Below are 24,006 nucleotides of genomic sequence, written 5' to 3'. Positions count from 1 at the left end.
AACAAAGTCAAGACATGAAGAAACGTCACGAAAGTTAGTCACTCATGAACCAGACAGTACATCGAGTGTCAGCATTGAAGTGGCGGAATTGATTCATAAGTCTCAGTGACTTTCAGAAGATTGTCAGAAGAATGGATGCTGCTCAGGGTTAGTATTAATTCTCTATTAATTAATTAAGTCATATAATTTAATTAAGAAAATAAATTATATCTGCAAGGATTAATTTATTGATTAATTGAATTAAATTGATTAATTAATTTAGAATTAATATTAAGGATTTACAGAATTTTAATTGGTTAAAATCTGTTTTAATTCTAAAAAGACAACTGATTGTACTAGTATGACAATCGGTATGACAATTGATAGTCATACCGAAAGTCATGCTAATTCAGTTGATTGTCTTGATAGAATTATTATTTAGATTAAAATCACTTATTAATTCAGTAAAACAATTTCATTTGAACTAATATGACAATCGGTATGACAATCAATAGTCATACCGAAAGTCTTGCTAGTTCATTTTAATTGTCTTGCTAGCTCTAAAAATTGTCACACCGAAAGTATTATTGGACAAAGGATTGTCATACCAGTTCATTAATCTCGGCTGTGTTGATTAAAAAGCAGAAGAAGCATCCAATTAACTAACACATACAGAGAGCAATCAAACAGAAGCCAAGAACAAAAAGAGAACAAGCAGCCAAATATTTCATCTTATCTGCTAATTCAAGATTACAATTTCTAGCTTGTAAAGTTAAATCCAATCAACTAGAAATCACTCTCTTGTTCTTGTGTATCAATCTAGCGGATTAAAATCCCTAGAACTTAATCTCAAATCGCATTTAGCATTTGATCTTTTAATTACAAAAATAGAAAAAGTTCATGTCGAATTTATTCTAGATTTGTAATAATTGATTTGAGATTAATCCCTTGTAACCGATACCGTAGTTGTAACACCTTTCAAGTTTAATAAAAGTTTTATTTAACTTGAATTTTGTTTCACAATTTTATTCCGCATTTTATTCGACTAAACGGTATTGTTTGTATTCAACCCCCCCTTCTACAAACAAATTGGGACCTAACACAACTTCCTTAAGTGAACCAGGTGTTGGAGCAACTCCTGAAAGAATGAATCAACTAGAATCTGTACAGATGGTCTACCATACCTACTTGCAAGAAAACATCTTGTTATATTTCATGACAGATGGTAGGGTTTACCATATAAGGGAAAATGCTATACCACTGAAGTATTTTGAAGAACTAGAACATGTTTTATTCTTACTTCAGGTGAATGACAGAATAACAGAAAGTGCTGCAAACTATTTGAAGACTCAAATTCAGAGACAGAAAAGGCTTTATTCTGTAAAGTCTGACAGCACATATCTTCCAAAGTACAGAGATCACAAGGGTGATATTGTTAAGATGAAGCCTAACTCTGCTAAGATTATAACTACCTTTCTGGGTTATAAGGCTGTAGAATTCAATCTTGAGTCTGACAAGGCATATTTGATCAGACTAGATCAGGACATAAGGAAAGCTAGAATAAATGATCTCAGGGCTGCTATTTTCCAAACTGGTGAAGATTCTGCAGAACTCAAAGATGCTAAAAGGAGGATGATTGATGAACTCAGATATGATGAGAGATGTTTGTTAAAGAATTATCTCAGAACAACTCCTGACATCAGAGAGATCAGAAAGGGAAGCCAAGTCAAGATCTACAACTGTTCAAATTCTAATATGAATACAGACTGAAGTTGTTATCAGAAGTTAAAGTTGGTAAAAGCTTTAAGGACTGTAAGTTGTAATTATCTAGTCAATTTCTCATGCATTTGTACTTAATGTTTTTGACATCATCAAATATCTGTTAAACTTGTATATTATGCTAATTTACAAGTTGGGGGAGATTGTTAGATATATTTGATAATGTCATGACTAATATGATTTATGTTTAGTTTTCAGATCTTACTTAAACAGAACAAATGAGTACTTAACTGAAATCAGCACTTATACTGAAGTCAGAACTTAAGTGATCAGTACTTAAGTTATCAGGAGATATTTATCAGGAGATAATATTAGGACTTAAAGGAAACTTTCAGATAAGGAAGGCGGCTGATTGAAAGGAAAGAAGATCGAGACAAACGTAAGAAGAGATATGTATGAAGAAGGAATTCTATGAAGAATGGAATACTTGGAAGAAAATATATCTGATTGATATATTTTAGGAAGCAGAATTATATTCCATATCAATTAGCGATTATCTTGTAACTGTGTAGTATATAAACACAGACATAGGGTTTACACTACAAGTGTTATCATTATCGAGAATATTATTTATTGTAACCCTAGTAGCTTTCGTGATATTTGTTCATCACTGAGAGAGGACAGTTCCATATTGTAACAGAGTTTATTGTATTGAATAAAGTCTATTTTCTGTTACTTGCGTTATTTGAATTCGATTTGATTGTGCTATACACTGTATTCAACCCCCTTCTACAGTGTGTGTGACCTAACAGTTATTAAGATTTATTGATTGATTAAGAATTTTGATGATGTGGATTATAGAATATGTTGTGTGATTTGTTTGATCCTTGTCATAAAAATATATTGTGTGATCTTTGTTATTGAATATTTGTGCGATCCTATGTGATAGCTGTTAAGTGTTATGTGTCCAAATTATGTTTTCGAAAAGAGATAAAATATTATTTTGAGCCGTCAAACGGTAGTTGCTTGCTGGGCTTCACAGCTCATTATTTTATTATTTCAGATTTTGTCTAAGAGTTCGAGTTGGATAGCATTGGAGTTCGAAGATCTTAGTATTGGAGTAGATTGACTTTTGGACCGCTTCCGTTAGCTGCGTTTTTGTAATAGTCATCTTTGTAATAGAATTTTGGATAAGTAAATTGTATTTGTGACAACCCGGGTCAAATCCCGAGTCTTTTTCAAAAACCTGGTCAAGTCCCGATTATGAGTCTGAAATAAGCCGAAGCATATTGTCCCGAGTGCAACTAACTTGGGTTACGACAAGCCCACCACAGGCCCCCAAAAGATCATGATTTGTTAGTGCACTTAGTAGTAGTACTTTGTCTTATAAACTGAATAGAAGTCCCAAATCTCCTCGATGTGGGACTGGGGTGTTACAAACTCCCCCACTTAAACTTCTGACGTCCTCGTCAGGCCCGAACAGACAGCCCATAGGACTAAGATCGTACCTCTCTAGCCATTGTGGGATAATACCGGCTGGCTTTGTGTCCCCACCTCCGAACCTCTTGCCATTGTGGGATAATACCACCAGCCTTCGTGTCCCCACCTCCGACAACTTGACGCATCAAACTTTCGAGAGTCAGCTCTGATACCATAAGTGACAACCCGGGTCAAATCCCGAGTCTTTTTCGAAAATCGGGTCAAGTCCCGATTACGAGTCCAAAATAAGCTGAAGCATACTGTCCCGAGTGCAGCCAACTTGGGTTATGACAAGCCCACCACAGGCCCCCAAAAGATCATGATTTGTTGGTTCACTTAGTAGTAGTACTTTGTCTTATAAACTGAACAGAAGTCCACAATCCTTAGCAACCCATCAAATACAACACATCTAAAATCTCGATCTTCTCCACGATTCCAATTCTGATCAGATCTTTATTTTCACTTTTTGACCCTCTAAACGATGTTTTATTGGAAAACACGAAACACGAAAGTTATAGAGAACGAAAAGATATTTCCGAAAAGTCCAGAATCAACGAATTCTGAATTACAAAAAATTTTCTACGAATTTTACAAGACTGCTGATTTTTGTGTACAAAGCCCTACGAATTTTTAATAATTAAAACGAGGAGGACGGATAGGATCTATTTATAACGATACAAAACCCTATATCTTAACCTACAAGTTATCCATATTAGAATCTGATCCAAATTTTAGGCCCATTAGTCTAATCCAATTGTAATATCCTAATCATTATCTGATTTTAATCCTTTTTATTCTATTATACTATTATCAATCTAATTTTAAAAATTACAGGATATTACATAAATATCCTAATCATTATTTGATTTTAATCCTTTTTATTCTATAATTCTATTATCAATCTAATTTTAAAAATTACAGGATATTACATATGCTGATTTTTGCTGAGAAGAGCCCTACGAATTTTTATATTAAAAATAAGGAGGACGAATATGGTGTATTTATAACGATACAAAACCCTATATCTTAACCTACAAGTTATCCATATTAGTACCTGATCCAAATTTTAGGCCCATTAGTCTAATCCAATTTTAAATCCTAGTCCTTATCTAATTTTAATTCTTTTTATTCTATTATTTTATTATTAATCAAATTCTAAAAATTACAGGATATTACAGTATATTATAAAATGAATATAATAAATCCTACAAAATGTGGTAAATGGGCTTGTTATTGGGTGGGATTGGCCACTTTTTACAAACCCACTTGGTTTGAGGTGGCAAGCAATGGGGCCCATAAAAGGGGAAGTGAGATTTAAACCATCGTGGATGTTCAAAGATTAGTGTCTCCCTGACACCGATATGTGTGTGTATATATAATAGGATTTATACTATTCGTATATTCTTAAAATAATCAATACTTTTCTTGACCAATTTTTTTATAATGTAGTATAATATATATTTTTTATTTTTATTGTGTCAAATCTTTATATTATAAATTAATTTTAATATGATTTGGTGTAAAAAATTTGTGATATTATTAATATTTTTATATAATAAGGATTAGTAGATTGTTTTTAATCATAAAAACTTATTCAATATACAAGATTAATATTTTTAATTATTTCCCGAATTCGTGGAAATTCCCGTTCGGGCGGGGATCGGAGAGCAGAAGAATCCTCGTTCAGGGTGGGCTATGATAAGCTTTCCCGGACCCGAAATGACCCAATACATATCCCTACAAATAAATTTCAAATGTTTTTGTTAAAATAACATAAATTTGATTTGTTTATTAATTAGTCTTATATACCTTACAATAAGTATCTAAACTCAAAATTCATGTTGTGAGCGATAATTGAACCCTACTACAAAAAGTAAACTCTCACCACTTAAATTATCTAATCAAACTTTAACAATATGTATGAAAAGAAAAAAAAGTATGACAATTCAATGATGAACTTTATGTCATCACATTTTCATTTATTTAAATTACGAGATATAATCAAATTTATAAAAAATATTTATTATTCTTTATTACGTAATTAGTATGCGAATATAAAATAAAGTTAAAACAATCATTTTATGTATTAAAAATTTATTTTTTTACAGGTACAAGTTCGTTCGAGATAATATTTTAATATATATATATATATAATCCGTGCAATGCACAGTTGTTTTTATAAATATAATTTTAATATATTGTTGTTGGGATTCGAACTTTATACCCTGGTATAATAATTTTACAATACACCACAATTATTTTTATTATTATATATTATAAATTTTAATTTTAATATATTATTGGTAGGATTCAAATTTTATAATTCTTGTATAATAATTTTTAAGATTATATATAACGCTTCTCATTAGTCTGATCTGACGGCTCTGTATTGAATAACCAAGGACCAACAACCAGACTTTTAATGTTTCGTCTTTAATATAATAGTGTGTGTATATATATATATATATATATATATATAAGTCAAGTTCTATGGAGACCACATTTTATCGGAGACCACCTATGTTCTGCAATCAAAACACTATCAAATATATTATTCTGTGAAATATATTTTACGAATATCACTAATTCCTTAAATTTGTTGATGATCATTTAAGTTTAATAAGTATAATGTGTATGTTTAGCAATTTAAACAAATGTTCTGCAAACTCAACATGTTTCGTAGAATAAAATATTTTGTATTGTTATACATGCAGTACATGTATGATGTTCAAGATTTTGAATAAAATAATGATCTATGTAGAACATAAGTCGCAAAATAATACATTTTGCAATGTTTTTATGCAAGATTTTAGTTATAGAACATAAGTGGTCTCCATGATATCCAACAAAAACACGGTCTCTATAGAACTGGACTTATATATATGGGTTTTGGTCCACAACCCCGGGTGGTTGTAGTAACCACCTTCCGCATTTAGGCATTTACTCATTTTACAATTTACAATATACTTTCAACAATTTCAAATTTACTTTCAATTTACTCATTCTTGAAGGTGATCTCAAAAGGTTAGTTTTCGATTGTTGATGACTTCTTTTTTATTTAAAGCTTGTAGTTCCTCTTCTAGTAAAAATGATAATTACGATTATTATACCCCCGTTAGACGAAATCCCGTAGCTCGTCCTAAGTTATTTGTTGATGAAGATATTGTAAATCTTGATAGTGATGATAATATGAATAATGTTGGTGGTGATAATATTGATATTGATAATGTTAGTGTTCATAATGTTGATAATAACGTTGGTGGTAATAATGTTGGCGGTCATAATGTTGATGATAATCTTGGTGGTGATAATGTTGGCGGTCATAATGTTGATAATAACGTTGATGGTGATAATTTTGACGGTGAAAATGTTGATAACGTAAAATATGAGAAAAATGTTGAGAAAAAGAATCATGGATTTAAGAATAGTAACGATGTTGTGCCTTATGTCGGTAAGATTTTCGATACATTGGATGATGCGGAAGCATTTTATAGGAATTATGGTCGAAAAGAGGGATTCGAGATAATAATTAGGAATACTCATAAGCGAACAAACACAAATGAACCATCATACTGTTTGTTTATTTGTCGAAAAGGTGAGAGAGTAGGAGCGACGTCGTTGGATTTTGGTAAAGGAAAACGAGTTAGAGAGGTAATTCCACGAACGAATTGTGGTGCTCGAATGTGTGTCGTTCACAAGGTGAAGATGGACAAATGGCAAATCAGTTCGGTGGATTTAGAACACAATCATAAATTGGTGTCGCCGCAAAAAGTTCAATTTTTTCAAAGATCACTCAACATAGATCCTATGACGCGATCATTGATTGAGTTGTTTAACAAATCGGGAATTGAGACGGGCAAAGTAATGAAGTTTCTTAGCGAGACAAAGGGGGGTGTTGAAAATCTTGGTTTTTTTAATCAAGACGTACGTAATGTCATACGTGATATTCGGCGCCGAGTGTTTGATTCGGGTGATGCGGAGTGTGGATTACTTTTTCTACGAGAACTACAAGAAAATAGTTTTGGTAATTTCTTTTATCGGGTGGATGTAGATGATGAGAATCGTGTACGGGGTTTGGTATGGGTTGATCCTCGGTCTATGTACGCGTACAAGAATTTTGGTGATGTGGTTACGTTTGATTCAACTTACCGGACGAATAGGTATTGTATGCCTTTCATAACTATTACGGGCGTAAACCACCATTATCAAAATATACTATTTGGATTTGCACTTGTAAGGGATGAGACTGAGGCATCGTATAAGTGGGTTTTGAGGACATGGTTGGAAGCCGTCGACAATAAACCGCCTCTAATAATTATTACTGATCAAGACATTGTATTGGGAAATGCCATTGCCGAGGTCATGCCTATGCCACAAACAAAGCATACATATTGTACATGGCATATAAGTAGTAAGTTTCCCAAGAAGTTGTCTTATTTGTACACAAATTATCCGGAGTTCAAGACAGAGTTTAATGCATATGTGTACAAGTCGTTGACACCTACATAATTTGAAGGTAAATGGGAGCAATTAGTCGAGAAGTACGATCTTGAGGATCATGCTTGGTTAAATGACATGTATGCTATTAGAACTCAATGGATTGGTGCTTACATGAAGCAACATTTTTCCGCCGACATGACTACAACTTCAAGAAGCGAGTCTACAAATTCTTTTTTTGATGAATATGTGCAATCATCTACCGGTTTGAAGGAATTCATTGAGAACTCCCAAAAGGCTTTGGAGACACAATATCTGAAGGAGGTTAAAGCCGATTATGACAGCGAACAATTGGAAATGAGATTAGTTTTGCACTCATCCTTGGAAATGCATGCATCCGAAATCTACACGAAAGAAATGTTCAAACGGTTTCAAAAGGAGCTTATGAAAAGTACATGTTACATCGTGAACAGTGTCAAAAATAATGGAACTTATATGTCGAAACTGTATTTGGTTGAGAAGGCTACCCTGCCGGAGAATTGCAGAAGAAAATATCGAGTGACGGTTTTCATGTACGAAAAAATTCAATGCTCGTGTAAGAAGTTTGAACATTCCGGGATGATTTGCAAACACATAATCCGTTATCTTGACAAAAAACAAAAAATCAAGATACCGAAAAGTCTCATCATTGGTAGGTGGATAATTAACGGCAACAAAATTGCGGGGCCTCTTCCATATGCTCCTCCCGGTATTGGTAATGATGGTGCGTCACAACCATTAAGGTATGGTGCATTGTGCAAATCTTTTCAAGATTTAGCTTCTTCCGGTAGTTGTTCTGTTTCACGGTATAAATACTTAATGGGTGTGATTGATAGAGAGAAGAGATACTTGAAAGATGCTTTTGCGGATGAAGAGCATAGAGAAAGAACCCATGAGGTGAAAACTCAAGAGGACTACCAACATGATCCAATATTTGATCTTCCAACGTTGAAAACTAAAGGAAGGAAGAAAACAAAAAGATATAAAAGTGGAATTGAGACGGCAACTTCAAAGATCAAGATCAAGCCTAAAAAGTGCAATTATTGTGGGGCGATCGGAGGAGAACATGATGCAAGAAACTGTCCCCTAAGGGAGGAGCATGATCGAAGAAATTTTTAGGTTTTAACCTAACAATTGTTGACAAGTAGTACATTAGTTCTTTTAAAATTTCTATTTAAGTTACATAATATTAACGTTATTTAAATTTACATATAACGTTGCATATTAATGTTATTTTTTAACAAAAATATTATCCAACTCTTATTATTAATATTAATATTGTTTAAAATATTTTCAACACCAAAACTCTTATTATCCAACTTAAAATATTGTAAGAGAATAGTAACAGAGCACCCAGCAATGAGACATTGCTAGAGGTCACACTGCAGCAATGACTCATTGTTGGGTACTCTGCTCCACCCAAAACTCACTGCCTCTTTTTGTTAAGAAAAGTGAGTTTAGTAATATTAATATTTTTAAAATATTTTCCAACACCAAAACTCTTAAAATATTTAAAATATGCAGTATTAATGTAAAAAATTGAAAAAAGTGATTTAATCAACAAAGTCAACTAGACATTAAAATAGTCAATGCGAACTAGTGACAGGGTACCTAGCAATGAGACATTGCTGGAGGTACTTACTGCAGCAATGACTCATTGCTGGAATCTCTGTTTCACCCAAAACTCACTGTCCCTTTTTATTAACAAAACTGGGTTTTTAGTAATATTAATATTTTTAAAATATTTTCCAACACCAAAACTCTTAAAATATTTAAAATATGCAGTATTAATGTAAAAATTTGAAAAAAGTGATTTAATCAACAAAGTCAACTAGACATTAAAATAGTCATTGCGGGGTGACTAAACTGTAAAATGTGTAAAATATGATATCTCCCGCAATGATTCAATGTTGAAGTCTGGTGTAATGCCTCATTGCGGGGTATGATCACTACAGCAATGATTCATTGCGGGGTGACTAAACTGTAAAATGTGTAAAATATGATATCTCCCGCAATGATTCAATGCTGAAGTCTGTGACCAGTTTTCTGGCAAGCTGCTAACATCAACATTGCGGGTGATTTACATAGTTTAAGAAAAAAAACGGCATGGTTCCGTTTATTTTTATAACTTACCAACCTGTTTCAACTAAATCTAAATCAACCAACCAACAACCAATCAAAATTGCGGGTGATTTACATAGTTTAAGAAAAAAAACGGCATGGTTCCATTTATTTTTATAACTTACCAACCTGTTTCAACTAAATCTAAATCAACCAACCAATCAACATCAAATCTAAACGCAACATCAATCCAATAAAAATAATCATAATCAATAACAAAGAAAATACCGAAACAAATCCAAAATATAAACTATAGTCTCATGTTCCTCTGCTGGATCCCATAGTCACTTATCCGTCTAGCGAGCCCTTTTGAAAGCTCCCAAGCTATGTGATACCGGAATGTCCAAATACCCAATACAGGCTCCCAAACAGCATCTCTCAACGATATGCCATTAAGTATAGCATCCATGTACTTGCACACGTACACTCCACAATCATGGGTATTGGACTGCATCGGTCATTCCTGTATGAAATGAACCTTCAACTTATGTCCATCAAATCTGGAAGGATCCAAGTAATGCAACATAGCTGGCACTATGCACTCCTAGAATGGTTTGGTTTCATATAATTAGTAACCAATAATGACAAGTGTATGTAAATTGACTAGTAAAGTAATTACCAAGAACATAGAATACCATGGCATATATATCGAGAGTAAATACTCTTAAGACTATCCCCCCATTCAGCTAGAGGATCAATTAAAAGGAGCTTCTGTTGTTTAATGTCCAGAATGAACAAAAACCAGTGAGCATCATTGCAGCAAGGGTAGAAAGCAAAGTCACAATCCAATAATGATGGCCCAATCCGTTGGACTGTATATGAATTATATAAACTATGCAAACCGGCCAACTGCACATCTGAAAGTTCAGCTTCGGGATGGGCCTGCAACATTGAAACAATTATAAAAGATCAAATGAACTACAAAATCAAAGAGTTATCAATTATTATTAACTTAGTAACGCGTGAACTAAAAAGTACTTTTTGTTTTACCTTCAAGTTCTTGCAATAATCTTTTAACAGCAGTTGCACGAAAAAGCTGAAGTTAAAGAAGAACTTCTTAGCCGTGGGCTCCAGACCCGAGATGGACTCCCTAACCTTCAACAACTCTAAGTAGGCATCCACGACATTGCTGTCTAAATCACATTCCGACTTTAAGGTCTGGACATAATCCCAAGTAAGCTCAGCAGTGCCTCTATGATCTCTCCAAATAAAATCATTCTTATTACCCCACCAGTGCTTGTATAGCCAAAAAATCTTCCTGTTTTTCAATGGCCTCATCATATCAGCACGCCACCCAGGACCACCCCGCCTCAGTTTATCCTTCAACTTGTCTTCATCAGTGTCCATCTGCAAATATATTTCAAGAGCATCAAATCAAACACATATTCAAAATACGTACTGCAAGAATCAAACATAAAAAATGGAATGATTCAACATACGTACATCAAGAATCATCCTCAAACTATCAGGAATAACACCACTACGACTACCGAATTTCACCATGCCACCTGCAAGTGGAGTCAACTCAGTAGCAGGAGTCAACTCAGAACTCCCAAAAGTGCGCTCGGTAGTAGGAGTAACAGGGGTAGCAGTAGCATCAACCTACAAATGTATTGAGTATCAAACATTATATACACCTCTAAAACTAAAGAGTTAGACTACTCGAATAACATACTCAAATATGTATAAGACACACAATAGTAAAAAAAGTAAAGTTCTAAAACGAAAGAGTAATACCTCAGACTGAACAACAGGGGGGCGGATAGGGGGGTCGACTGTGAAGCAGGGGGAGCAGTAGCAACAACCTACTAATGCATTGAGTATCAAACCTTATATACACCTCTAAAACTAAAGAGTTAGACTACTCGAATAACATACTCGAATATGTATAAGACACACAATAGTAAAAAAAAGTAAAGTTCTAAAACTAAAGAGTAGTACCTCAGACTGAACAACATCAGACTGAACAACGGGGGGCGGATAGGGGGGTCGACTGTGAAGCAGGGGGAGCAGTAGCAACAACCTACAAATGCATTGAGTATCAAACATTATATACACCTCTAAAACTAAAGAGTTAGACTACTCGAATAACATACTCGAATATAAAAATTTTGGGGGTTATTACAGTACTAATATGATCATCCTGCATCGTCAGGAGTGATCCAATAATAGGCCCACACTCATTCTCCATAGTAACTGCAAAGTGCACAATAAAAAAACTATATAATCCCAACTTAAACACGAAACATTTATAGAACCGTTATTTTCTATTTTAAGTCTTACCAAAAAATCGGCATGACTCATTCGTTTATAAGCTAGCCACAACCAATCAATCAATCAACAAGCATTCCATCCACTGTCTAATCACAATAACATATCTCAACTTACTATGCCAAACAATTACTAGTACATTTCGAACCATTAATTATCACAAACGAGTCAAATTACTACTAACCAAATTCACAACAACGCAATCCAAATAATTCGAATTATATAAAGACATAAACAAAAGAGTTAATCAAAATAATAAAATTTAACAGTGAAACTGCTGCATGCCAAGCATTTATAGTAAAAAGGAAGATACTGCTTGGATTCTATAATTGGTAAATCTTATCTTAGTAATAAGTAGAGACGAAAGCAACTGCTACAGCATGAGAGCTTCTCTACTCTTTGATGACAAATTGTTTTACATCTTATTGTGAGATATGTCTAATATGACCAGTCATTCAAAAGCAAAACAAAATTTGTTGAAATTAAGCTCAAAATTTTGTCAAATTTGAATTCAGAGATTCAAATAATCATCGACTCGTCTCTGGAGAAATTATTTTTATCAGAAAAAAACATTGACTCGATCAAATCTGGTTTATTTTATTTTATTTTACTAAATTCCATTGCATCAGAATCAATCGATTCTCATATGTAAATGAAACCAGAAGAAGACACAAATACGAAAAGTACACTAAATTTCGATGCCCATGCACAAACTCTACCCTCATTTTATCAACCCCTTCAATCAATTCTTTACTGGAGGTAGAAGGCAACAAGTGACACTAGACTAGCCCCAACGACTCCAAGAGCAGGCAATGCAGCAGATGCAGCACTCATCAGTCCTTCGACAAGAGGAGACTCGGCTGGAGCCTCAACCGGAGCCTGAGCCAAAACCGCGCTCATGGAGGCAACAGCAACAAGGGCTGCACAAGCCATCTTCTTTATTTCCATAATAAGGTGTGTGTGGGCCAATATTGGCAAAAACTCTCGACAATAAGAGAAATATTTACCAAATGTATGTTCTCTGATTGCTGCCTTGAGGAAATGTAAAGCTGATTAGGTCATTTATAGGGACTGTTTAGACTATTTTCGGAAGATATTGACCTAGTCTTTTGTCTTAATAATACAATTTCACTTTAAAATACTCATCAAGCCTTTCAAACTGCATAATCAATCCGTAAACATTGCTCTAAACAACTCACATCTACTCTAAGCTACAGCATCCAAAATCAAATACATAATGTCACCACAAACCACCAGTAAAAGCATATCCTAATCTCAAAACTTCTTCGAGTAAATTGAATTATAACATATCACTAGAAAAACACATAAATATAACTCCAAACAGTCTGAATCACGCAATTGTTATAACAATCTCACCATAGGAGGCAGCAATGGGTCATTGCGGTAATATGTAACTATGTGTATGTATACATGTATGTATACGTGTGTGTAGATGATGAGAATCATACCTAAGTAGCTGAATCGCCGGAGTAGATGTTGAAATCGCTTGAATTCACCTGAAATCGCCCGCTGCCGCTGAATTAGGTTTTTGATATTATGAAATTAGGGATTTCAGGAAGAAACGTGTTAAACCCGGGTCTCGTCTGCAGCAATGGCTCATTGCGGCAGCGGGGGCTGTTCTGTAATTTCCCGAATTTTAAGTAATAGTTTGTTAAAATAAAGAATTTATTAATAGAAATATATAAATACAAAATAAAAATATAAAAACCAAACAATAAATAAATTAGGAATTTAAACATCAATTAAAATTATTTATATATTTATTATCTATTATTTTACAATTATTTAAAAATAAAACTAAATTGTTTCCAGCAATGAAGCATTACGCAAGCCGCATTGAGTCAAAGCTGTTGAGCTCGAGCAATATAGCAATGCGTAGCCCGCATTGAAGCAAAGCTGCTATACTTCCGCAATGTAACAGGTAGGTGGTTATGAGAACCACATGTGGCTGTGGAAGGACACCCTATATATATATATATTACGCTAAATATAATAAAAAATTATTCACACAAAATATAATATTATTCTTTTTAAAAGTAACTTCTATTGCATTTTTACTATATTATTATTCTTCGTACACGATGCATGATATATTTCTGATTTAATTTGAACCGGGAAGTGACATGATAATTTGTTTGTTTTGTATATTTTTGTGTCGTACTTTCGCATACACAAAATTATATAGCAAACATGAGAAGTTCACGATTCGTTTCGATTCATGTTTATGTACCTTAATTTCGTGTAATTTTTGTGTCGTATTTCGTTTAGTTTTGAATAAATATATAAACAAAAATAAATAAAACTATTTAAATGTATTTAGGTATAACATTTTCATTTATTTTTTACTAATTATGTTTTAATTCAATAAGTCATAAGTAGTGAGGTGTGATCAAATCTTATTAACTTAAATTTGAAACTATATTTTATTTCTTTTGTAAAAATTATATACAATATATTTATATAATATGTATTTACATAATTTTTAAATATATATTTAAATACATTTCTATTTTGCGCAATTTTATTTTGTGTTATATATCTAAAGATAAAATTAATAGAGACATTAAATTTATCAGTGTACTTTAATATTCGTGTTTTGAATGGATAAAAACAAAGACGAGAATTTCGTATCGTTTTCGTGTCATGTGTCAAATTATTGTGGTCCCAGAAGATATCATTTTAAATTTGAAACTCCCTCCATCCCACTCATTGTTTTACAATTTTTTCTCATGCCCCACACATATTTTAAGGTTATTATAAATATAATTACATAATTTTTTTTTTATATAAAAATTTGAACATCATATTTTAATTTGGATTCTTTTTTACTTTTTTTGTTGACAATTTCATTTTAAAAGAAGTTTAAAATGTGTGCTCAACCCCTCTATCAATATAAAAAAAAATTGGGTGAGACGGAAAGAGTCAAATATATATATATTTTTGAAAGATAAATATTTTTTATTTTTAAAAAAGAATAAATCAAACAGACCAGACCCTAGTCTCTTTCCCGTGAAAAAACAAAAAAATGGTCAAAGTCTTCCACCTCCCACTTAAAATTAAAAATGTTTTAGTATACACAAAATTTCAGCCCAAAATTAATTGGACCGCCAAATAATTTGCCCCGGTCACGCAAAACACCCTCCAAACCTACAGAATTATACATACACACAGTTCCACACAATCAAAACACGCACTTATATACATTATTAAATGATCTGATTCCTTATTGGCTATGCATCATATAATCCAAAATTAAAGCACATTCTTCTATTTAGGCGCGCATTTTTCTTCTTTTTTAATCATTTTCTTATTTAAATATGTATTAATAACAATGATTGAGCTGAATATATGAGTATAATAATAATATGTGCGATTATAAGATTAAATATTGGTGTTTATTAAGTTTGTAATTAGGAGGTGGAGCTCTAAATTAAGGTAAGCATTCATAATTTTCTTTTTATAGTTTGTTTCATTTTATGATTATGTTTACAGAAAATTTGAAATACATATAGAGATACTTGTGTATGTTTAATTTTGTTATAAGATGTTTTGATTATGTGAATTGTAGATGTGATGATTGTGTTTGCTTTTAAATTATTGTTATGTGCATATGTTGACTTTGATTATCTGATCATCATCATTGTTTTGGTCCCCTGTGTGTTTGTTTATTGGAGAGAGAGAGAGAATTTTATACTTTGAGAGAGACCGAGAGAATGATACTTTGAGAGAGATGGGGAGAGCGAGAAAGAGAGAGAGAATACGATACTTTGAGAGAGAGAGAATATGATACTTTAAGAGAGTGTATGTGTTACTCTGTGACTGTGAGAGAGAGGGAGGGAGGGGGAGAGAGAGAGAGAGGGAGGGAGGGAGGGAGAGAGAGAGAGAGAGAGAGAGAGAGAGAGAGAGAGAGAGAGAGAGTATGACACTTTTCTCTGTTTGAACTTTTACTAGCAGAATGTTATACATAGATGGATTTTTTTAAAGAATGTGTTGAGAGATAGTTGAATTAGTAGATTCCGTTAGTGGAGAATATTGATGTATATTCATAGGTGATGCTTGCTACTTTGCGGTATAAATTAGCCTCGAATACTATCTTATATTAATGACTCTTTACTTGTTTGAATGATTTGTACACATAACTGGAGTTTTGATTGTGAATTTTCGGTTTATATTAGGTTTTAGGTTTCTTTTTTTTACTCATTTTGTAGTTTATAGATGGTAGTTTGAGCTGGAGAGTTTTCCCGTTTAGGTTAGGAGGAAACTTCCGCTTGTGGATATTCTTAACATGTAACTTAGATGGTGATGGCGTTTAGTCCTGTATATCGTAATTTCAAAAGCTTATGTTTGGTATTATTTGATAGATTGATATATCAAGGAGTGGAGGGCCTGGACACGTTGAAGGGTTTCATACTAGACGGTGATCATAATGAAAGGATGATTATACTATGGGGGATGGCAAGGTAATTGGGGTATTCCTGTTTGGTGTTTGGATATATAATGTAGAGCAAACCAGAAGTGTTTCTGTTTTCGATTATCTAATGTAACCGGGAGATGATTTCGATTTAGGGTAAGTAAGTGCTATGTTTGCCATTATCCTCTATATGTCTTATGAACTTCTGAGAATGCATGATTCCCTTATCTGTGCAGTGCTTGAGTTAAACCTGTTCCGAGGGCAACTTTATGAAAGCTTGTGGAAAGTAATGGAATATAAAGAAAAAACACCCAGTGTCATTGCAAGACTGATGGGTCTCTATGAATCGCGACCTCAGCGGCCCATTCACAAACAGTACAGAGTGCTTTCTGAGGACTATCTTCGCAAAAGTGCTTCAATAGATCTATTATTGAAGCAATCCGCTTGCACTGGGCGATCATTGAGGATGAGCAGAATGAAGATGCCAGAGTCTAAGGATGTCTTTGAAAGGCACGAGCAGCAAATACAGTATATTGGAATTTCTAAAGAAAAGGAAACTTCATGGGCATTGAAAGAAGGCATAAGATTTGATAAGCTAAATTTTAAGGATGCGCAATGTGTTGAATTGGATGGAAGGTTCCGGGGTGCATTGAAATCCAGTAACACACCGGAAAATATACGTTGTAACAAAAAAAGATTACTGAACTATCTCCCCAAAAGGGATAATTTGCTTCCTGATCAGCTCTGTACATTCAGTCAAAGATCAGTCTTTCAGTTGTATGATGATCCAACTTATAGAAAAGATGAACATTGCTGGAATCTTGAGAAAACGGCTTTGCGACGAAATGTTTTGAGATCTCCTCAAAAACTTGAATATGATTCAGATACCTTGGAAGATCTTCATAATGATTTGCGGAACATATTAAAAATGCGAGTGAAGGTGAAAAAAAGGATCCCTGTTATTGATGAAGCAAGAGAGACAGGAAAAATCCTAATTAATTTGGAACCTTGTAAGCACAGTTTTGCTACTTCTAGGAAAAATAATATTGAAACCGAGGTACCCAGATCAGCTGTTGGAGCTGGCGACAACGCAGTAAACAAAACTAAAAGAAGAATGCCATTTCGTTCGAGTTTCCGTAATTTGGAAAAGCAAGAGCAAGTATCATATCCTTATTCAAATTGGTCAACATTTACCAGAGAAAGGAAGAATATAGATTCTGGATGGCGGAAAATGCAAGTTGGAACAACTACCAAGTTTTCTACAGTTAGTGAATCGCTATATTCTTCTGATCAGCAAAGGCCTGAAAAAACCTACAAGCTTAACAGAGCAGAATGCAGTATTTTTACTGAAAATAGTGGAAAATCAAAATTGAGTCAACCTTTGGGTGTTAACAGCAAGCATGGCATGAAGAAAGATGTTGTCACTAGGTTGTCTAAATTCAGATCATCTCCCTCATTCCCTAGTGCCAATGGAAATTCTAATTTTAAGAACCAAAATGATGGTTTCCGCAGTGACGAGTACCTGAGGCCTGAAGAATCCGTTACTGAAGCAGGAAATAGGTTCAGGAACCAAAAGTTTTCCGAAAAAAGTATGCCAAAACCTGAAGACTTGACATTTTCTTATGAAACATCTTCGTCTTATGGATATATGGATTTGGAAAATAATCATAGAACAGAAGAATCCGTCTTGAATGAACATGGAAGCGAACTGGAGGATAAAAATTTGTCAGAAGAAATTTTAAAGAAGTCTGTGCCTGATGTCTTACACACTACGGCCGGCCAGGTTTGATTCTCTTTTTACATATCTTTTAGTATATCAAAGCAGATTGTTAAGAGGCTTCACTGAAATACGCATGTACTTGCATGCAATCAGTTAAATAATGATAATTCTTTATTTTATCTCCTCCAATCATTTAAAATGCTGAGGTATATGCAATTAGATTCATGTTTCTCCTATCAACCAGAATTTAGGCAAGCATATGTGAGTGTGGAGAGTTTTCTAGGATTCTTATTTTTCTAATTTTCTTCTTACAATGCTTTCTGGGTTTTATTCGATGTGTTATCAGTGTTTATTGTTTAATGTTTGCTGATTTCCCTGATTGAGATCTGGTCTTCTGGGTCTAGCTATCAGTTGCTATTAGGATACTTTCATGTCTATCAACCATAAGCATAAATCCCTTGAAAAGCCTGCATGTTGCTCCATAACATTGGAAGATAGTCTTACATTCAAAGCCATCAAGTTGGTATGAAAATTTTGTTACCTTGAATAACACTATTATTATACGATAGAAGCTGAAATTCCTAAAGGAAGATTGAATCTAGATCCTAGTTTAGTCGTTATATATTTTTTACTAAATTAAGGGAAGTTTTACTGTGCATGCTTTGATTGTAATCTGACATAGTTACAGGATCAAATTCTTGCACATGACAATGTCAATTGGAATGTGGAGGATTAACAGATTGGTGATGACTTATGATCATGACTACCGTTATATCAAAATGTGTGTGCATGTGTATATAACACGCCTTGAACTTTCTGATTTAATATCCATTTCTAGTCACGTAGATACTTGCATGAATATTCTACCTTCTGTTCTGTTTGTGGGCTCCATTCTCACTTAAAGGTATCGTGACTACTGTTATGTAATAATGTGTCTCTGTGTGTGTTTAGCACGCCTTAGACTTTCTAAGTTATGATCCGAGTGTAGTCACATAAATGCTTGCGTTAATCATTTATTTATGTAAAGGCACTCCAATTTCTTCTAATTAAAATTCAAGCCAAAGGAAATTTTGACTCCTGTCAGTTTTCTGTCTCTCTTTCTACATATTGTCAGTAGTCAGTTTTTTTTATTGTGTATCCATATTTTGTTCTCAGGGCTAATTTCTAATGCTTCTATTTATAGCTAAATTTCCTTTTTTACTTCAGGATTCAATAATAAGATCTCCTGAAGAAGGAATTATGTTTTCAAGCTGTTTTGAGTTTGAGCCGGAATTAACTTCGAGTTGGAGGAACACTCACCAGCCTAGTCCAAACTCAGTTCTGAATCCACTTTATGAGGATGAGATCTTATCGGATATTGAATGTTTTGAGGGCGCTGGACCTGCTGATGCTAATCTCATCGGTTAGTAATGTCAAAGTGTAGATTTTCTATTTTGACACTTTCTTGTTCTATATTTTTTCGTAAAACCTTTTCCATTCACTTCGCTAGGCCTCTGGAAGAAACTCCAGGTTCTAAAATCAGATGTCGAAGACAAACTTTCAGATCCGGGAATGATGGTTTCAAGCGATGAAGGTACCAGGGATGTATCTGATGAATATTTACAAGAAAGTGGAAATTCAGGAGTATTCAGAGCCAAAGAAACTAGAGATTTTTCCTACCTAGTTGATGTTATGGATGAGGCTGGGTTCTATAATACAAACTGGGAGATTGATATTGACAAACTGCATTCTCCAGATTCTGCTGTGAACCCCTTGGTATTTGAGGTGTTGGAGAAGAAATACGGTTATCAAATATCCTGGGAAACATGTGAAAGAAGGCTTTTATTTGACCGAATAAACTCAGGGTTGATGGAGATTTTGCATCCATGCTTGGACATCCCTGAGTGGGCATATTCTTTAAGTACATGGCTTGGCACCCAACCGAAAAGGAATGTGATTGAAGAAAAATTGTGGAACTCGCTGGTAAGCCAGGAAAAGGAGGTGAACAAAGGATTGTCAGAGAAAGCGGTCGGAGGTGATATAAGTTGGTTAAAGCTAGGAGGTGATATTGATATTATTGTTAGGGATATAGTAAATTCTTTATTTGATGAGCTTGTGGCAGAGTTAGGTATGTATAGGGTTGCGGCGGAATCAGTTATTCTATAAATATTCTTCTGGCAAGTTTAGTGTGATGCCAACAGTAAATATTAGTCTGTTTATATATTGCTACAATTTGTAAGACAATAAGGATATTGATTTTTGGTTTAAAGAGAAATACAAAGAGTGATATTTAAGGGTGACAATGTACCTTAAGAAGCTTTTGCTATCTTCTCTCTATGACCAGATTTTTAAAACAGAAGAAATGAAGTCTGTTTGTAAGGGAGATTGACCGCTACTAACTTAATTCAGGGTATGGTATTATAATCATATGTTTTCTGTAAAGTTATAAAGTGTAGTTATATAGTGGTTGCAGAAATGTGGTTCATATCTCTGTGCTGACTGCTGAGTGGTGTTTGTTCATCGAACTTCTGAGCTGTTTTGTTTATTTTTGGGTTAAAGGAGATTTAAAGAAAGGGAGTTTCCTTATTTTCCTACCCTAACCATTCCTCTGTACTAACTCATCTGGTAGGTGTTTCAACTAAAACACTAAAAAAGAAACCAATTTGCACCAACTCCATATATTATCATCGACTCCAGTCAAATTCCATCCCTAAAACCATATAAATTTATGATTCCACGCCTTTGAATGCAGAACACTACTCAGACATCCCCCGATATCATCTTTCCTCCTTTCCTCTCAGATTAATAACATGGCAATCTCACAATTCTCTTCTTTAAAAACCAAGCTCACCTTATGCTTAGTCCTCTTCACACTATTCCTTGCTTCTGTTTCATCATATAGACTTCTCGATGAAGAATCTGTGTCACCTGTTGTTCCCCCGGAGACACCAGCTGAGGAACCAGTTGCCAATACAGGACCAGTTTCCACGCCAACAGCCCCTGGTACTGATTCCCACCACACTCTGTCATTTTTCATGCATGACATTTTAGGAGGGACAAATCCCTCTGCTCGAGCCATCACCGGAGTAGTCACAAATCCAGCTCTCAATGGTCAAATCCCATTTGCCAAGCCAAATGTTGCAAACTTCCCACTCAACAATGGAGTACCAGGAAACAGTGGCAACAACGGACTGATAGACAATAACAACATTCCATTCCTCACTGGCCTTGCTGGAAGCAAATCAAATGTGCTCACAAATAATGGCAACAACAATAACAATGGATTTGGGTTTCCCGGGGCCCAACTCCCAGTTGGTTCGGCTCTTCAGAAGCTCATGTTCGGAACCGTGACAGTGATGGATGATGAACTGACTGAAGGCCACGAGCTAGGGTCTGGATTGGTCGGGAAGGCACAAGGGTTTTATGTTGTTAGCTCTGAAGATGGTAATAGCCAAACTATGGCATTTACAGCTATGTTTGAGGAGGGAGGTTATGCAGATAGCCTTAGCTTTTTCGGGGTTCATCGGACTGTAGTCTCCGAGTCTCAGCTAGCTATTATGGGTGGAACCGGGAAGTATGTGAATGCAAAAGGATTCGCAGTTATTAAGACACTTCCAATAGTCAATCATCAAACAACTGATGGACTCGAGACATTGGTGGAATTTACTGTCTACATTACTTATTGATACATTGTCTTTTGTATTTTCTCAGTGGGCTAATTCTTTTAGCATGTTGAGGTATTGAATTTGTACAAAACTCTGCATAGTTCATGTCAGGGACAGCAATTGTTTTCTTGTAATTCTTATGTCCCTTCCACACCAAAAGAGTGATTTAAGTTTGGTTTGCATTTTGAAAAGACTTGGTTCTAAATTTGTATTTCCTTATTTATATCTTAAATAGAATTACTTATTATCCGATCTGATTTAATATTGATTTCCTCACTGGGCCTATAAATTAATTATTTGTTAGTGTTTGGTTTAACACACAATCAAACTTTAATCTTCAGGCAGCTCTAGTTTCAACTGATCAAGTAGTTGCCTATTATGGCTATTCCAACAACGTAAAATGTAAAAATAAGCTAAAAGATGAAAAAACAGAGGTCTGATCTGGTTGCAGAACTCCTTTTTAAGGAATCTTGTCGGAGATCTTGAGCTGGTTGGAAGTGAAGTCTTTGTTGAGTTGTAAAATCTGTATGCCAGTTTCATTATATTATGCCCAAGCTGAAAGTCTCGACACTTAAAGAAAAAGGTCAGGTATCTAGATTGTTGTCATACATGATTTTAACTGGTGGAAAATCATCCTTTTTATAGTATGTTCAAGGTGTAATGACTAATTTATTGGTACAAGGTTAGGTATCTACTGATCAGGATAGCTTGATGCCAGCTGCATTTTTCAATTGCAGTTGTATTTGAAGTAATCAAAGGATTAATATTGTAATTTTGTTAAAGGATTAAAAATTTGAACCAAGTTATTACAGTCGGTTGGTGCCAACTGCCAAGTATTGCAGCATTTCCTTTAAGCATTTAGGTTAAATTGACAGGAAGAAATTGCGTCTACCCAGGTAATTCCATGCAGGTAAGTTTTATATAGGTAGTGCTGAATCTGATGCTTAGGAATTTCAAGGAACAAAGAAAAATACAGAACAGGCGTCAAAATTAGACTCGGCTATGAATAAACAGGGTAAAAAGGAATAGCATTTTTCTACAGCAGAACTTGGTATATAGCCTTGCTGCCTTGGTAAGTTTATAATGAATATAAGTGATATTGACACACATTTTCAGTGCAGAAATAAACAATCTCACAAATGACTAAATTATATGAGTTCAAAATAGAGATTAACTCGGAAGCACATATAGCAGACAGCATATACCTCAACTGCCTGCTGTAACATTCCGATATTCTACTTTACACTCACATGCATACTTTTCTTCCAATCATAATATCTTCCTAAACAAAAACACACACATTTAACGGTCAGAATAATAATAAACAGGATCCTCGGATGCAGAACCATCACTCTGTAAATTGTTGGTAATAAAAATCGTTAGGATCTCCTTGTGTTTTCTCTATTCTTGGATAGTGAATACCCTGAAGTTGAACCATCACATTGAAAATTTTTGATGTTGGAAGAAAGCTTAAGAATCTCTTCATCGTCCTCATCAAATCCAGAGCAGTTGCGCACATCAAGAAGCACAAGTTCTTTGCAACCCTTCAATTTTAATAACAGGTTTCTCTTTTCAAATGTGGCCTGATTTATTGTCAAACACATGAGTTTTGGAAGTAGTGACACTATTGCGGATACTATATCTTCAGATATGTAGCCTCCTTCAAGACGCAGACCAATAAAATTAGGCAAATAAATGCTGATATGCTTAATAAGTTCTGGGGTACAGTGGTAGCCATTTTTAAGTCTCAGGAATCCCAGATTCTTCCATTTGCCTATGAAGCTTAAAATCATGTCTGCACTGTCACCGCAAATATATGTAGGCAGCACCAACGTCTTCAAAGCAGGGCATCTAGAACAGAAATCAATAAATTGGTTTTAGATTGCATTAATCCAAATCAGTTAATCTAATAAACAGACCTACTTCTAGAGACGATATTTCAATAAAGATCCGACTTTTAAGAAATTTTACAGAAAAAATAGTGAAGGGGTTGACAATTAAAGATATAAAAAAGTAAATATTTAATTTTCTGCAACTCAGAGTTTATATGATTCAAGTTCTAAGAAATACTCACTCCGCTGAAACATAGATGAGCTCCTCTCTGGTACAATAGTTCCAGAGCACAAGTGATGCGGCACACCTTTGGCTAAACTTGACAACAAATT

The 24,006-nt window shown here is 34.3% G+C and overlaps 4 protein-coding genes across 10 annotated transcripts; all 4 read left to right on the top strand.

Annotated features, from left to right (window-relative positions):
- Nucleotides 1-6,219: 6,219 nt before the first annotated feature.
- On the top strand, nucleotides 6,220-7,686 carry LOC141670754 (protein FAR1-RELATED SEQUENCE 5-like). The gene has a single exon (XM_074476774.1). It carries the CDS (start codon nucleotides 6,220-6,222, stop codon nucleotides 7,684-7,686), a length of 1,467 nt encoding a protein of 488 aa, XP_074332875.1.
- Nucleotides 7,687-7,752: 66 nt separating this feature from the next.
- On the top strand, nucleotides 7,753-8,772 carry LOC141670682 (protein FAR1-RELATED SEQUENCE 5-like). The gene has a single exon (XM_074476674.1). The coding sequence runs from the start codon at nucleotides 7,753-7,755 to the stop codon at nucleotides 8,770-8,772; it is 1,020 nt and encodes a 339-aa protein (XP_074332775.1).
- Nucleotides 8,773-15,172: 6,400 nt separating this feature from the next.
- LOC141663847 (uncharacterized) lies at nucleotides 15,173-20,479 on the top strand. Of its 7 annotated transcripts, none has more exons than XM_074469718.1 (5): nucleotides 15,173-15,501; nucleotides 16,428-16,526; nucleotides 16,714-18,260; nucleotides 19,404-19,599; nucleotides 19,687-20,479. In XM_074469718.1, exons 3-5 carry the CDS (start codon nucleotides 16,767-16,769, stop codon nucleotides 20,340-20,342), a joined length of 2,346 nt encoding a protein of 781 aa, XP_074325819.1. In that variant the 5' UTR covers nucleotides 15,173-15,501; nucleotides 16,428-16,526; nucleotides 16,714-16,766; the 3' UTR covers nucleotides 20,343-20,479. The 7 variants fall into 7 exon arrangements, with proteins under 7 accessions (XP_074325819.1, XP_074325786.1, XP_074325802.1 ...); XM_074469685.1 differs by having other exon boundaries at nucleotides 16,428-16,633; XM_074469701.1 differs by lacking the exon at nucleotides 15,173-15,501 and adding an exon at nucleotides 15,966-16,135 and having other exon boundaries at nucleotides 16,428-16,633.
- Nucleotides 20,480-20,612: 133 nt separating this feature from the next.
- LOC141663885 (dirigent protein 25-like) lies at nucleotides 20,613-22,002 on the top strand. The gene has a single exon (XM_074469736.1). The coding sequence runs from the start codon at nucleotides 20,987-20,989 to the stop codon at nucleotides 21,860-21,862; it is 876 nt and encodes a 291-aa protein (XP_074325837.1). The 5' UTR covers nucleotides 20,613-20,986; the 3' UTR covers nucleotides 21,863-22,002.
- Nucleotides 22,003-24,006: the final 2,004 nt, after the last annotated feature.

Source organism: Apium graveolens, chromosome 1 (genome assembly GCF_009905375.1).
Source record: "Apium graveolens cultivar Ventura chromosome 1, ASM990537v1, whole genome shotgun sequence".
Lineage (NCBI taxonomy): Eukaryota > Viridiplantae > Streptophyta > Magnoliopsida > Apiales > Apiaceae > Apium > Apium graveolens.
This window is presented reverse-complemented; position numbering and strand designations above follow the sequence as displayed.